Source organism: Pogoniulus pusillus, chromosome 3 (assembly GCF_015220805.1).
Source record: "Pogoniulus pusillus isolate bPogPus1 chromosome 3, bPogPus1.pri, whole genome shotgun sequence".
Classification (NCBI taxonomy): domain Eukaryota; kingdom Metazoa; phylum Chordata; class Aves; order Piciformes; family Lybiidae; genus Pogoniulus; species Pogoniulus pusillus.
Window position 1 is genome coordinate 4,963,430 of NC_087266.1, and position 13,733 is coordinate 4,977,162.

General features: G+C 38.7%; 1 protein-coding gene across 6 annotated transcripts in view; it reads left to right on the plus strand.

Annotated features, from left to right (window-relative positions):
* Positions 1-13,733, plus strand: part of PICALM (phosphatidylinositol binding clathrin assembly protein) — a 77,224-nt gene that overhangs the window by 27,152 nt on the left and 36,339 nt on the right. For all 6 annotated transcript variants that reach the window (XM_064169066.1, XM_064169083.1, XM_064169074.1 and 3 more), the window contains exons 2-6: positions 5,542-5,684; positions 8,295-8,370; positions 9,582-9,684; positions 11,753-11,846; positions 12,369-12,480. In XM_064169066.1, the coding sequence (XP_064025136.1) occupies positions 5,542-5,684; positions 8,295-8,370; positions 9,582-9,684; positions 11,753-11,846; positions 12,369-12,480 (528 nt within the window). The remainder of the gene's footprint in view (positions 1-5,541; positions 5,685-8,294; positions 8,371-9,581; positions 9,685-11,752; positions 11,847-12,368; positions 12,481-13,733) is intronic.

A 13,733-nucleotide genomic window follows, 5' to 3' on the forward strand; every position in this document is an offset into this window, starting at 1 on the left:
GCCAAGTGCAGGGTTCTAGAGTTTGGCCACAACAACTCCAAGCAGCACTACAAGCTGGGGACAGAATGGCTGGAGAGCAGCCAGGAAGAAAGGGACCTGGGGGTACTGGTAGATAGTAGCTGAACATGAGCCAGCAGTGTGCCCAGGTGGGCCAATGGCTTCCTGGCCTGGATCAGGAACAGTGTGGCCAGTAGGACAAGGGAGGTTATTCTTACTCTGTACTCAACGCTGGTCAGGCCACACCTTGAGTGCTGTGTCCAGTTCTGGGCTCCTCAACTCAAGAGATGCTAAGATATTGGAACGTGTCCAGAGAAGGGCCACAAAGCTGGTGAGAGGCCTGGAACACAGCCCTGTGAGGAGAGGCTGAGGGAGATGGGGGTGTTTAGCCTGGAGAAGAGTAGGCTCAGGGTGACTTCATTGCTGTCTACAGCTACCTGAAGGGAGGCTGTAGTGGATGGAGTTTGGCCTCTTCTGCCAGGCAAGCAGAAGATTGGCCAGGGCTGGGTGATGTGTTGAACATGGATGATCTTGGAGGTCTCTTCCAACCTGGTTGATTCTATGATTCTACAGGTGCAGTTGTATATCTTCAGTGTTCCTAAAATGCCTGTAGACCAGACCTTGATTACAATTCCTTGCAATGCCTTTGGAAAAACACAGAAACTCAAACACAACTGAAGAACGGGGAAGTCATTTAACAGTAAAAATGTTAACTGCTGCAACCAAAAATGTTTTAGATTCTTCTGTTTGAAAACAAACTGGAATTGTGTGTGTTTTTTTTCAGAGGAGCCTAGTTTTGACTCTGAAATTTGGTGTATGATTTAGTGTATGTGAGTAAATAGGGTTCTTCAAAATATAAGTCTTACCAGTTATTCAAATAGATTGGAATCTGTTGGAAATCTAGTATTTTTGGACTGCTCTTTTGAATTTGAACTTACTTTGTAATTAATTTCTACTTCTCTCCCATTTTCTCATTCTCTCTCCATAGACAATACATAAAATGGTAGCTTACTTTAGGTTGGGAGGGATGTCAGAATCAACCATCTCCTTAAACTGTGTAAAACTTTAAAATATCTGATTGCCAATGGGCTCTAGTACCTGACCACTTTCATTGTGAAGATATTTAATTTCTTCATCTAATAAGAATTTCTCTTGTTACAGCAAGTCTGCTGCCTCTCCTGCTTTTGCAGTGAACTTCTAAGAAACACCTGACTGTTTCTATTCCCTCTCCATGCTTTTATTATTCTGTTCTGCAGATGGAATAAGCCTTCCTCCATCAGCTGCTTCTTATGCATCAAAACCTTTTTACCTTGAGAATGACAAAACACTGGAGTGTGATGCCTGGATAGGTTGTGTAGTCTCCTTCTCTAGAGACATTCAAACCCAGCCTGGATGTGTTGCTGTGTGACCTGCTCTAGGTGATCCTGCTCTGGCAGTGAGGTTGGACTAAGTGATCTTTGGAGGTCCCTTCCAACCCCTAATGTTCCATGATTCTGTGATATGCTCTAAGCTGTGGCTATCCTGATGGTCTTTCTCTTGTCTGTCTCCAGCTACTTCTATGGATATAACTATGCATTCACTGCTGTCTAAGCTTTGCTTATACAGCTCTTCCAGCCACCTGTGTGCTTAACATAAAATCCTTGTTGCTGACTGCTGCCGTCTTTGAAACAGCAATCAATATGTATTATTTAATATTCATGGGCCCATATGCTGTGTGTCATGCTATGTAAGTTGGACCAGCTTTTAGAGTTGGGAAGATGGTTTCTTCCCAACTAGGAAAGCTTGGGGTTTTTTTTAGCTGTGAGGTGTTGTGGACATTAATGCAGGTCATGACTACCTGTAGTATCAATGAGGATAAGCTTTCAGTTGTCCTCCTTCTCTTCTGTAGCAGGAGCATCAGAGATGAAACAGTCATCATGCTTTGGCCAAGGGTTATCCTTTCTTACTTCCTTGGTTATATTTTTGTTGTTGTTTCTTTTTTTGCTCTTTAAATCCATTCCCCTACATGCCTTGGCCTTAGATTATATGCCAGCCTGTTGTATTGCTCACACTATGCCCATTGAGAGTCTCAAGTTGTTGATTTGGGCTCTTAAGCCTCAAAATACATAGCTAGTATTTTCATAGGTGGGTGCGAGACAAGTTGTCTAAAGTGTAGGATGTGAAAATAATTACGTATTTGTTCTTTGTCTTAATGAGGAGTGTCTGTAGGAGTAGGATAAGTAAGCACCATGACAGTCTTCCTGAGCAGGCAGTGCAGCCGTGGGGGATGTCTTCTCTTCTGCAGTGACTGTAATATGTTTCTTGTGCTATGGTTAGCACAAAACATACTGATCTAATTTGGATTTAACTGCTCAAATGTTTCATTACCTAATTAACATTACTCATGCAAATACTGTTGAAGAAGCTTTTAGATAAATGTAACTTTTCTGAGAGGTATGTGGTGTAAGAGCTTTGGGTTATCAGGACATACCAGCTGCATGCCTGTGGCCAGTAGCGTTCCCCAGGGATCAGTACTGGGTCCAGATTTGATCAATATCTTCATCAGTGACCTGGATGAGGGATAGAGTGTACTCATAGCAAGTTCACTGGTGATGAGAAACGGGTGGAGGTGGCTGACACCCTATCAGGCTGTACTGCCATCAATGATAATCTGGGTAGGCTGGAGAGCAGAGTGAATGTGAACCTCATGACGTTCAACAAGCGGAAGTGTAGAGTGCTGCCATCTGAGGAGGAATAACAAGAGGCACTTGTTACAGACTAGGGATTGTTCTGCTTGAAGGCAACTTCGTGGAGATAGACCTTGGAATCCAGATGGATAGCAAGTTTTCCATGGGACAGCAATGTGCCCTTGTGGCCAAGAGGGCCAGTAACATCCTGAGAGGCATCAGGAAAAGTGTTTTCAGCAGGTCTACTGGGAGGGTGTGCTCTTCCTCTATTCTGCCTTGTTGAAATCGCACCTGGAATGGTGTCCAGCTTTGGGCTCCCTAGTTCAAAAAAGACAGAGATCTACTGGTGAGAGTCTGACAAAGAGCCATGAGGATTATCTGGGGCCTTAAGTATCTCTCCTGTTAAGAAAGACTGAGAGAACTGGGACCTTTTAAAAGGTCCTCCCTCAGCCTTCTCAAGAGTAATGTCTGTAAATATTTGAGGGAGTGGACATCAAGATGAAGGTTTCTTTTTGGTGGTACCCAGTGACAGGACAAGGAATAATGGATACAAGTTGGAACATAGGAGGTTCCAACTTAGTATGACGAAAAATGTCCTTATGGTGAGGTTGGCCAAACACTGGAATACTTTGCCCAGAGAGATTGTGGAGTTTCCTTCTCTGCAGACTTTCAAAACCCACCTGGATGCTTTCATGTGCCCTGGGTGATCCTGCTTTGGCAGGGGGATTTAGACTAAATGATCTCTAGAGGTCCCTTCCAAACCCTAACATTCTATGATGATTAAGATTCTGCATTGTGCAGCCTGTATTTTATGAAGAAACTTGAAGTTTTACTGATCTGATTTGCAGTAATGAGTGTCAGAGTGACTCCTTCCCTTGTTTGTATTTGTGAATTTACTTGCATCGAAGGCTAGTTTTGCCTGTGTACTTCTGCTCTTGCCTGTGTTCTCTCTCAGCTGGCTACTAGTTGTCCTTTGTAATGTGTCTTCTTTCTCTTCCCCTGCTCCCCCTCATCAGTTCTGGGAGGGATAATTTTCTGCTGAGTTAGAGAACCTGTTTTCTTTTACATGCTGCAACAGATACCAAAACATTACTTCAGTGGCCTTTTAGAAAATGTTTCTGTAGCACAAAATATCATTCAGAATGGATATAATTATTTTGAGTAGTTTTAGAGAGTAGATTTTCAAGCAGCACCTTATTCTTTGTTACTGTTGACTAGTTGGCAAATGTTGCATTTAAGAATAGAAATTCTTGCTTTCTATCATGTATTTGCACCTTTTGTGCCAAAATGTATGGCTTGACATCCTGTGGTGCATATACCTTAGGGTTTAATGTGTGTTTCCTGCTAGATAGCCTTGCACAAAACTGCTTGTGTTATTACTGAGGTGGGAAGACCTGAAGATCAAGAAGCTGCAGGGCTTGGTTTTAATGATCCAGTTCAGAGCATGTCTCTTGCTGAGTAATATCCTAGCATTGTTTTAACAGCTCCAAATCACTGTCCAATAATAGATAGCCGTGATTTAAAAATGAGGTCATGAATGCTTGTAGTCATCACAGTTTTACTTGTAGATAAAGGAATGGCTAATCTTTCCATCTCATTACATTTTGAATGTGGAAATCATTTCCTGGTTGCTTCCTTGTATATTTAAGCTTGTAAATAGGAGCATTTTCAGTTCTGACTATAGTAGTTCTGAGTTTACCTGCCTCTGTCTGAAGAAGGGTGCTATCTTTCAGGGGTCATTTATGACGAATGATTGTTCATAGCCAGATACAGAATTGTCTTCAACGGTTAAATGTTTCCCTTCAGATTGCAGTTAGTTTCAGTATCCCACAGGCAGGCATAGAGCTTATTCAAGTCTTGATCCTTATTGACCTATGGCTTTGGCAGGACTGAAAAGTTTGAGTCACAGTTACCGTCTTACTTTTTGCTGACAGTAGCAGTAAAATATGATCAGTACTGTGTTGCATTCAGTTTAAGCTGCATCTTAAATGTTAGCAAATTGTTGTATCACACTTGGATGTTAATAAAGTTGTTTTACTATGCTAGAGTGACAAATTAAAAGTTATTGCTTCATTGGCACTTGACAATGTCTGTATTCTTACATATGTTGGTTGTATTGTAAGTACAGCTCCTTGTGGCTATACAGTTGTGACAGGAACAAATCTAGAAGACAGAGTAACTTTTTAAGCAGCTAGATCTTGTCCACTGGACATCCAGAGTTTTTAGCTAGCCTAGTCTTGGGTTTTGCTGTGCTTTGAACCATCTCTTCAGTTAATCAAGCTATTTTTTTAAACTAAATTAATCTGCTAGCTTCAGGCATTGTTGCTAGGGGCTCCTTTTCTCACTTAACATTTCCTCTATGCTTTTGAGGGTGTTGATTGCATTGTATCAAGACTAAGCAATATTTGAATCCTGTATTACTCGCATAGAACCAATGTCTAGAAGCAGTTTTCTGGTCCTTTAAGAGACCAGAAATCTGAGGCTGCAGTTAATTGTATTAATAATCTTCCAGTAAAATTTAAGTGGTAGCATGTAAGAATTATTTAGCTATTTATTGCTTTAGATGTTTGAAAGCTGGGAATTGTTAGTCAAAGAGCATGGAAGTCATTGTGGTACTTATATTCCAGGACCTTCTAAGGCAACTGCAAAAATAATTGAAGACCTGAAATCTTGGCAGTCAGCAGAGTGGAGTTTGTATTACAAGGCTTTGGTAGACCAGGGCCATGGTGTTTTTCAAGAAACCATTTGTTTTATTTGAAAGCCCCTCAGTTTTCTAAGAAAATAGTACTATATGACATGAGGGCACTGATTTTCTTTGGGTTTCTGTATTACTGATCTTCCTTCACAGAACTAATAATAACAAACTTTTGTGTTGCAGATTTAATCCAATGCACAAATGAGATGAATGTGAACATCCCACAACTGGCTGACAGTTTGTTTGAAAGAACTACCAACAGTAGCTGGGTAGTGGTCTTCAAATCCCTTATCACAACCCACCATTTAATGGTGTATGGCAATGAGGTAATATGTCATTTTTTGTGTCTTCAACAGTTACAGCACTTTGTAAACATAAGCTAAATTCTTCCAATAATTATTTTTGTAAGAAAGTAGGGTTTTTACTTTGTTGTGTCTAACTTTCCATAAACAGACGTTTGCCTACTTAATTTGTTTCTACCTGAAAGATTGTAATTCTGGAATAAAGTATACTGAATGCTAGAGGTACTTTCTCTTGCAGTGTTATTCTAATAATAAAACAAAGAGTTTAAAAAAAAGGTCTGAAAGCTGAAACCTGAAGCTTTTTTAGGTTCATGGTCTAGCTGGTGCAGATGGTCTCCACATAACTCAATTTTGAATTGATTTCCACTGTTACTCTCTAACCTTCTACAGTGAAGCCAAATGTGTGCTTGTGAGCTGGGTTTGAGTGTAAACAACTCAATGACAACAAATACTGTAGAACGATTAAGTAAAACTTTAGTTTACTCAAAAAGTATTAAGTTTCTTTTGTTTCACAACTTGAATTCCTATGGGAGCTTATTTTTTGAAGTGCCAAGCATAGCAGTAGTTTCAGTTTCCTTTATTTGAACCCCCCAAACTACACTTTATTATAAAGTGTTTGTACACATTGTGTTTCACTGCCAGCTGTCAGGATAACATAAGAATACAACAATTCTGCAATTAAGAGGGATAGCTTTAGAAAATTGCGAGCATGTTTTTGTAAAGAGGACCAAAACTTTGGCTTGCATTCAGAGCTCTTTATAGGTCACAGAATCACAAAATTAACCATGTTGGAAAAGACCTTTGAGATCATCAAGTCCAACCTATCACCAAATACCTTCTCATTAACAAAGCCATGGCACTAAGTGCCTCATCCAGTCTCCTTTTAAACATCTCTAGGGATGGTGACTCCATCTCCCTGGGCAGCCGATGCCAATGGCCAATCACTCTTTCTGTGAAGGTGATCTTCCTAATGTTCAAGCTAAACCTGCCCTGGCACAGCTTGAGACTTGTCCTCTTGTTCTGTTACTGATTTCTGGGGACAAGTGACCAATCTCCACCTGGTTACAACCTCCCTTCAGGTAGTTGTAGAGAGCAGTAAAGGTCTGCTTTTCTCCAGGCTAAACAACCACAAAGTATGTAATTGCTTCCTCTGGCTGACTGATTATCTTGTGAAGAGTTTTTAAATATACACATACGTAATGGTTTCTCTTACAAGTCAGCTGCAGTGTTTCTGATCTTGGTGAAAACCTGTACTTCAAAACTAAGTAAACCACAAGAGGGCAAACTTCTCATGCTGACTTTAAACGTTGTCGCAGGGACAGTTGATGCTTTCCAAAATAGTCTATACTTTTGCTGTGCTTGCACTTGGAGTCATAGATATTTTAAACTGATACCAATACAATTCAGAGTAAAGTTATTTCATGGTCCCGCTGTCTGAAATACTTTTTGTTTAAGAATGAAACTACCAAGTGTGTAGCAGAAGTAATGAATGAGGGTAAGATTGTTACTCAGGACGAAGCTTTTCACAGATGATAGTAGTACTTGAACAATGAATGTGGAAATACAGTGCTAAGGAAAATGTCCAGAAGCTTATAGAGAATCTGTAACTTTGTAAAAAAAACAAACAAAACAAAAACAAACCATAAAAAGCACTGATTCTCCCCAACAATAACCACCCTAAAAGAAAGACCCTAAAAAACAAACCCACACCCCAAAAATAAACCCACAGAAAAACCTACCAAACCTCCCCCCCAAAAAAGCAACAAAACTGAAAAGTGTTAGGTCCTCCAGCTTTGACTTGCTTCATTTATAGCTGAATTGAGCTATAAATAGCTGAATGTAGCTTAATTCATTTATATACTGAGTACTTTTACTCTTCTTCAGTCTTTTTTCCATCTAATTTATGCTAATGAAAATGATGCAATGGTGCATGTGACACTTAAACAGAACTCTTTTTCCCTCTGTCAAAATGTTATTACAAGTGAATGATTGGTTTATTTTTGTAGCAGCTCTCTACATAGTGGTTCATAAGATAAAATTATATTTCCTACTGAAGAAGATAAGATGCCAGTATCTAAAATGTGTCTTCATGACTTGAAAATAGCATCACTCACTTTTGTGTAATGTAATTCAGAATGTGTAACTAATGAATGACACATACAAGTGTGATACTGTGTCAGTGCTTTATATGGATTCTTATCTATTTAATGTTTGATTTAGAAGCAAACTAAACTTTATACCATCTTATTTTCATATTTAAGCTTAAGCAAAGGTGCCTTATCTAACGAGTATGTAAAATTTAAGTCAGTGAAAACAATTGTGAGCTTCTAAAATGAGAATGTACTTGAGGGGTGATTGTTTGAGAAGTTTCTGCTTCCATATTTTGGCTTAAAATGAAAAGGCCTTTCAGTCAGGTCTTCATGCAACATCTTCATGACTTCCTTTTGTTTGCAGATTTTTACTTTTAAAAACAGCAGCTAAATTGTTAATTGAAGCTATCTAAGTGTACATAAGAGTTTCTGGATTTGAAATCATCTTACAACATGAATTTCATGAAGTGGATAAGGCTTTTGGTACCTTAGTTCCAGCACACTGATACATAGTAATGGTATTCCAATTTCTCCTTCCATTTAGCGTTTCATCCAGTATCTGGCGTCCAGAAACACATTGTTTAATTTGAGCAATTTCCTAGACAAAAGTGGATTGCAAGGTAAGGCATCTTTTTCATTAACAGTTAGTAGTGTGCTGGGGGGGACAGTAAATACATCTTGGTTGCTCTAATGGACTGTATCATTTAAGAAATAAATTTTCTGTCTGTTTTACCCCAGACTGCATTAATTAATTTGAAATGCTGTTGTGGTATAGCAGAAACAGTCTATTAGAGAAAATTTGTTGGATGTTTTAGGAAAGGCTCGCTTATAAATGCTTCTGACTTTGTATTCCCCCTGCTTGTGAAAAGATTTGTCCTTTTGGAGAGGTATGGTCTGATTAGTAAGTTAAATTTAAAAATATGCATCGTATGTTTATCTAGATGCAGTATGTCAGAGAGGCAGGACTGACTAAAAAAAAATTAATTTATGGGTAAATTGTCTGAAGACCATTCCATTCATCTTTGGAAACTCATTCTATGGGCAAATTTGTTTCTGGTTTGGATTTTCTCAGCTGAAATACCCTTCTGAAATAGTAGACTTCAGTTCAGTGAAGTTTTGATCATCCATGTAGCTCTCATATTTGGGTTGCTTTCTAACCCCCTTAGATGGTTTCTTACTTTTTGCATTATTTGCTCTGTAACTGATAATTTTTATCACAAGTGTATAAAAACAAACACACTGAGTAACTGCCTTGGCACAGAAACCTTGGGGTTAAACATGGGTCTACTAAATTGCCTTATTTTATTGAGTCTTAACTTGCATGATCTCAGATTGTAAGAGGTCTTTTTGTTGGTCTCTGTCCTTAGACTGACAGTTATAAAAATGTTTCCAATTTCCACTGTCTTAACATAGGAAAACTTTTGCCATGTCTTAATGTTATCCTCAATGCCTTTTTCCCCTATGCATTTTGTAACAGAGAGAATGTAGTATGAAGTTGATGTGAACATCTTGGTGATTGCATAATGGACTTTTTTTGGTAGTAATTCCTATCACAGTATGAGAGAACTTTCATAAAAATGCTTTGCTTTTGGAAGTCATTTCCTTGGGAAATGAAATACTAAGTTTTATGTCGTTCAGGTCTTCTAGATATTTAGACTGCTGTCTGATTTACATGGTAAATACAATGATGTATATAGTTCTTCATAACAGCAGTTGTACAAAATCAGGCAAAAATAATAATGAGTCAGTCTTGTATTTAACACCTTACACTTGATTTGGAGACATGATCTTTAACTGACTAGGTAATAAAGTTCTGAAACTTGTTTTTTAGGTTATGACATGTCAACGTTTATCAGACGGTATAGTAGATATCTGAATGAAAAGGCAGTTTCCTATAGACAAGTGGCTTTTGACTTCACAAAAGTAAAAAGAGGGTAAGGATGCTGTTTTGGTTTGCTTGTTGTGAGTTTTTTTTCTTATGTCCTGTAATTCAAGTGGGAAAGTAACAACATAGGCTCCAGCTACCGAGAGTAGCATCTGCTTTTCTTAGGCGAGTAGCTCCCATTGCAAAGGTTCAACTACCTGGTTATGTACACTGCAAACATTACTTCAGCTGTTGTAATGTTACTACTTTAAATATTAACAGTTTAATAGCAGTGAATAATGCTATGCATCAAAGTATATATCAAAAAAAGCAGATGTTTGGACAAGTCTTTCATGATACATCATGAAGTTATGTGGTCTTGCATGTAGTGTAGGAGACTCTGATTTACTGATGCTTAATCTCTGGAATGTTTAAATGGCATGTGTTCTATGAAACACCTTGCTGTCATTCCTGGTGTTTCTCTGGTTTTGTGTCAGAATGTCTGGATGAAGTTTACTGCCTTTTCAGTGGTGCAATTCATGCTCTTAACAAAACATTGGAGTAGATGCTTGAGGAATTAAAAAGTTCCCTGGGATGTGAGCACCTTTAAGAGAAATTGGTCATTTGAGACAAGGTACCTGCTTACATGTAAAATAACAGTGCAGAGCACCAGTAGTTGGGTGAATTCCATGTTGTAATTAACAATAGAGTTAATCTGGAGATCTTCCCCATTGGGAAGGCTGGAGAAAATTGTACTGGTCATGGCTGAAAATCTTTCCATCTTTGTCTATCATCTGTATGCAGTGTTTTTTAAAGGTTAAAGCAATGGTTTTAGTTGTTCACTTGTGCATCCTTTGTCATTCACATACAGGGTAATTTATCTTGATGCTGAAAACTAAATTCTTAATCCACAAAAGTATCGACTTCAAACTCTTAGATGAGCTGACTCCAGTAGTGGGCTGTCCGATAATATCTCCCATCTCCACTTGAAACTGGCCTGGAAACACTGTCCAGATCCCTTGTGCTTCCTTGCTAACACTATACATTTGGATTTGAAATGTGATGGTAAAGGGGAACACTTGAGCTTTTCTGCTGGTTAGAGGTGACTGCAGTCCCAACAGCACATATAGGTAGTGTGTGGCAAGGTGACTGCAGAAACACAGAGATAGACAATTGTGCTATCATGTATTTTAGACTTCACAAGGAGAATTATTTAGCCAAAAGCATGTGCCTGCAGCGCCTTCTGTGAGCCAGCAGCAGCAACTTCTGGTGGCAACAATCAACATTTTTTCATACTTCATATTTTTTTCAGGGGCTCTGTCACATTAGGTTTACTATGGCTGCTGTTTGCTGTTAGGAGGGAGTTTACAGCACAAGTAGAAAGAGTAGAAAGCTGGCATCAGTGTGCTCCCTGTTGCCTTCCAGCCTGGAGAACAGCCACTGCCTGTTCTGTGCAAATGCACTGTGAGATTTGCACTTGCAGGAAACAGTTGGTTTGCTGTGTGCATGCTGATGAACAACAAGGCTGTCTGATTTGTCTTAGGGAAAGCAGCTGTTTCTTGTCACAGAGGTGATCTAATCTCTTCCTCAGTTGTTGCTTTTCCTGGATATTTTTGATCTTTGTCTCTTTAATATGGACAGTTAATAAACAACCAACTATTAGTAGTCAGCCATTGAGAGGAAGTCTCTAAATTTCTGAAAAGGCTTGAAAAAAACATTGCCATATTTGTTTATTCTTTACCTACTAATTTTAGTTGAAAAGACAATCCAAACTGACATGAAATAAACAGGTGACTGGAAGAAGAGTAGGTAAAAATTGGCTACAGAAATATCCTTAGAAGCATTTTTTTTGTTGCTTGGTGCATTATAACACTGTTGTATTTCTGAGCACTATCAGTTTCATGTCCTCTGAATAAAAACTCATCTTGGATTTTTAGTTTGGCCAAACAAAGGTTGTGGCTTTTTTACACTACAGTTGTTAGGCTTTTATTGGCAAGATAGCATTCCTAAACACCAAAATGCCTGCTTCAAATGGCCATAATTTCAACATTTTCTCTGACCTCTTTTATTTTCTATGTTTATGTTTCTTACTAACACCTTCAGAATTTGGGTGAAGAATGTTCTTTTGTTTTGTGCAGGGCTGATGGAGTTATGAGAACAATGAACACAGAAAAACTCCTAAAAACTGTACCAATTATACAAAATCAAATGGATGCACTTCTTGACTTCAATGTAAGTGTAGCAGCATGTACATGTCTAGCATACTATTGACTTTGTTCAAACCTGCACAAGCTTGTAAAATAGGTCAAGATCAAAGGTCTTGAGCTTGGATCCATGTTATTTGCAAAATTTAAACAGCCTTAAATAGTTTTGCTCATTGATACACACCTAGGAAAACAGAAGAAAACCCAGCCATGCAGCTTCCTGGAGAGAATGCTTTGTGCTAAATTGGTGTTGTTTACTGTGTACGTTGTGTAAGAGTTGTTTGTTCATGTAAGAGTTGATTATTTCTGCTGTCTGTGCTCTAGTTCTGTTAGTTAAAATTAACATTAGCTAACAAAAATGTCTGCCAAAATGATTTGATTTAGTTCTGTGCTGAGAGATCGTGTGTTGGTTTGCTGTGCTGCTACTTTCCACTAATGGGCAGTGAGATGACTGGAAAGCTTGCCTTGGGATAGAGCACTGGAGTTCAACTAGAAGCCCTCCAATAAAAGATCAATTCATTTAATTTAACTTTGTTTCTGATCTTCCTAGGTCAATAGCAATGAACTTACAAATGGTGTAATTAATGCTGCCTTCATGCTTCTCTTCAAAGATGCCATTAGACTGTTTGCAGCATATAACGAAGGGATTATTAACCTCTTGGGTAAATACAACTGCTTTGTGCAATCTTCTGCTGAGCTCCTTCCCCAGTTTACAATTACAAAGAACTGTGGTTTTGGGATTTTTTTTGAAAATACAGCTGTACTGTGAAAGTCAGAATATTACTGTTACTTTGAATTTAGGTTTGTTTCCAGGGTTTTTCCTACCCAACTGACTTTTCCATTGTGTACAGGGGTGGGTGAACTTCTGAAAGTGAAGCCTGTTCAAGACTTTGTTTTTTTCACTTAATTTTCTTCTTGCCCTGCTTTTGGAATTTTTTGGGGTGGTTGGTTTTTTGGGTTGTGGTGGGGTGTTTTTTGTTTTGGGGTCTTTGTTCTTGTTTGTTTGTGTGTCTGTTTCATTCATCTGTATAGCAAACCCATGATTTTTTTTTTTTCTCCAATGAAAAAGATCAAATAATGTTTCATTTTAAGTGGGATAAGATTCCAGTTGCAAACTTACAGTCCACAGCATCTGTGATTGCTTGGGTATTGGAACTTTAATGCTGCTTGATTTTGAGTTGGTTGACTTGCTTCTGGACTGTCTCATATTTTAACTGGAATTACAAACTCAATGTTTAGGCCCTTTCAATTGCACAGCACAGGGGATGCAGGGGAGTCTAAATTTGGAAAATGAAGATAATCTGATTTGATTGATTTGGTTGTGTTCTGCTTTACGATGGTGCTGCCTGAGTGCTGTTATTACCTCATGTTTGCAAACTGGAGAGAAACCCCAAGAATTTGTCAACAAAGAACAGTCATGTTTCCCATTGGGAGGCCTCCGTTTAATTTCCCTCAAAAAAATAGCTTCCAGTTGCTTTCACCTGTGTTTTGAGTGAAACTTAATGTAGAAATAGGCCTTGAAATGACTATTGCAAGATGGAGGGTGGGACCCTCTTGCTTTCATCACTGGTATTTTGTAATCAATTGCATCTCATTGTAGACCACACCATAACAAGAGGCATCAGTTTGGCAGAGAAGATCCAAATCTGGCCTGAATTGTGGCCAGTAGAGTAGATGTACTGCCAGATTATAAAATGGTCCTTTTTTTCTTATCTCTTCTCTTCCCAGCACCAGAGAGGATGATTTTCTTTTTTTTGTTATCCTTACAGTTGAATGTCCTCTTCAGGGTAGTTTTGTTTTTGTGAGGTCTAGTACCTGCAAGGTAAGGTGCAATTGCACACGCAGTAGCTCATGTTCAGTGGAGCTTTAGGAGGTGTAGCTATTATTGCAGTTAACACAATAAAACAGATCTGCA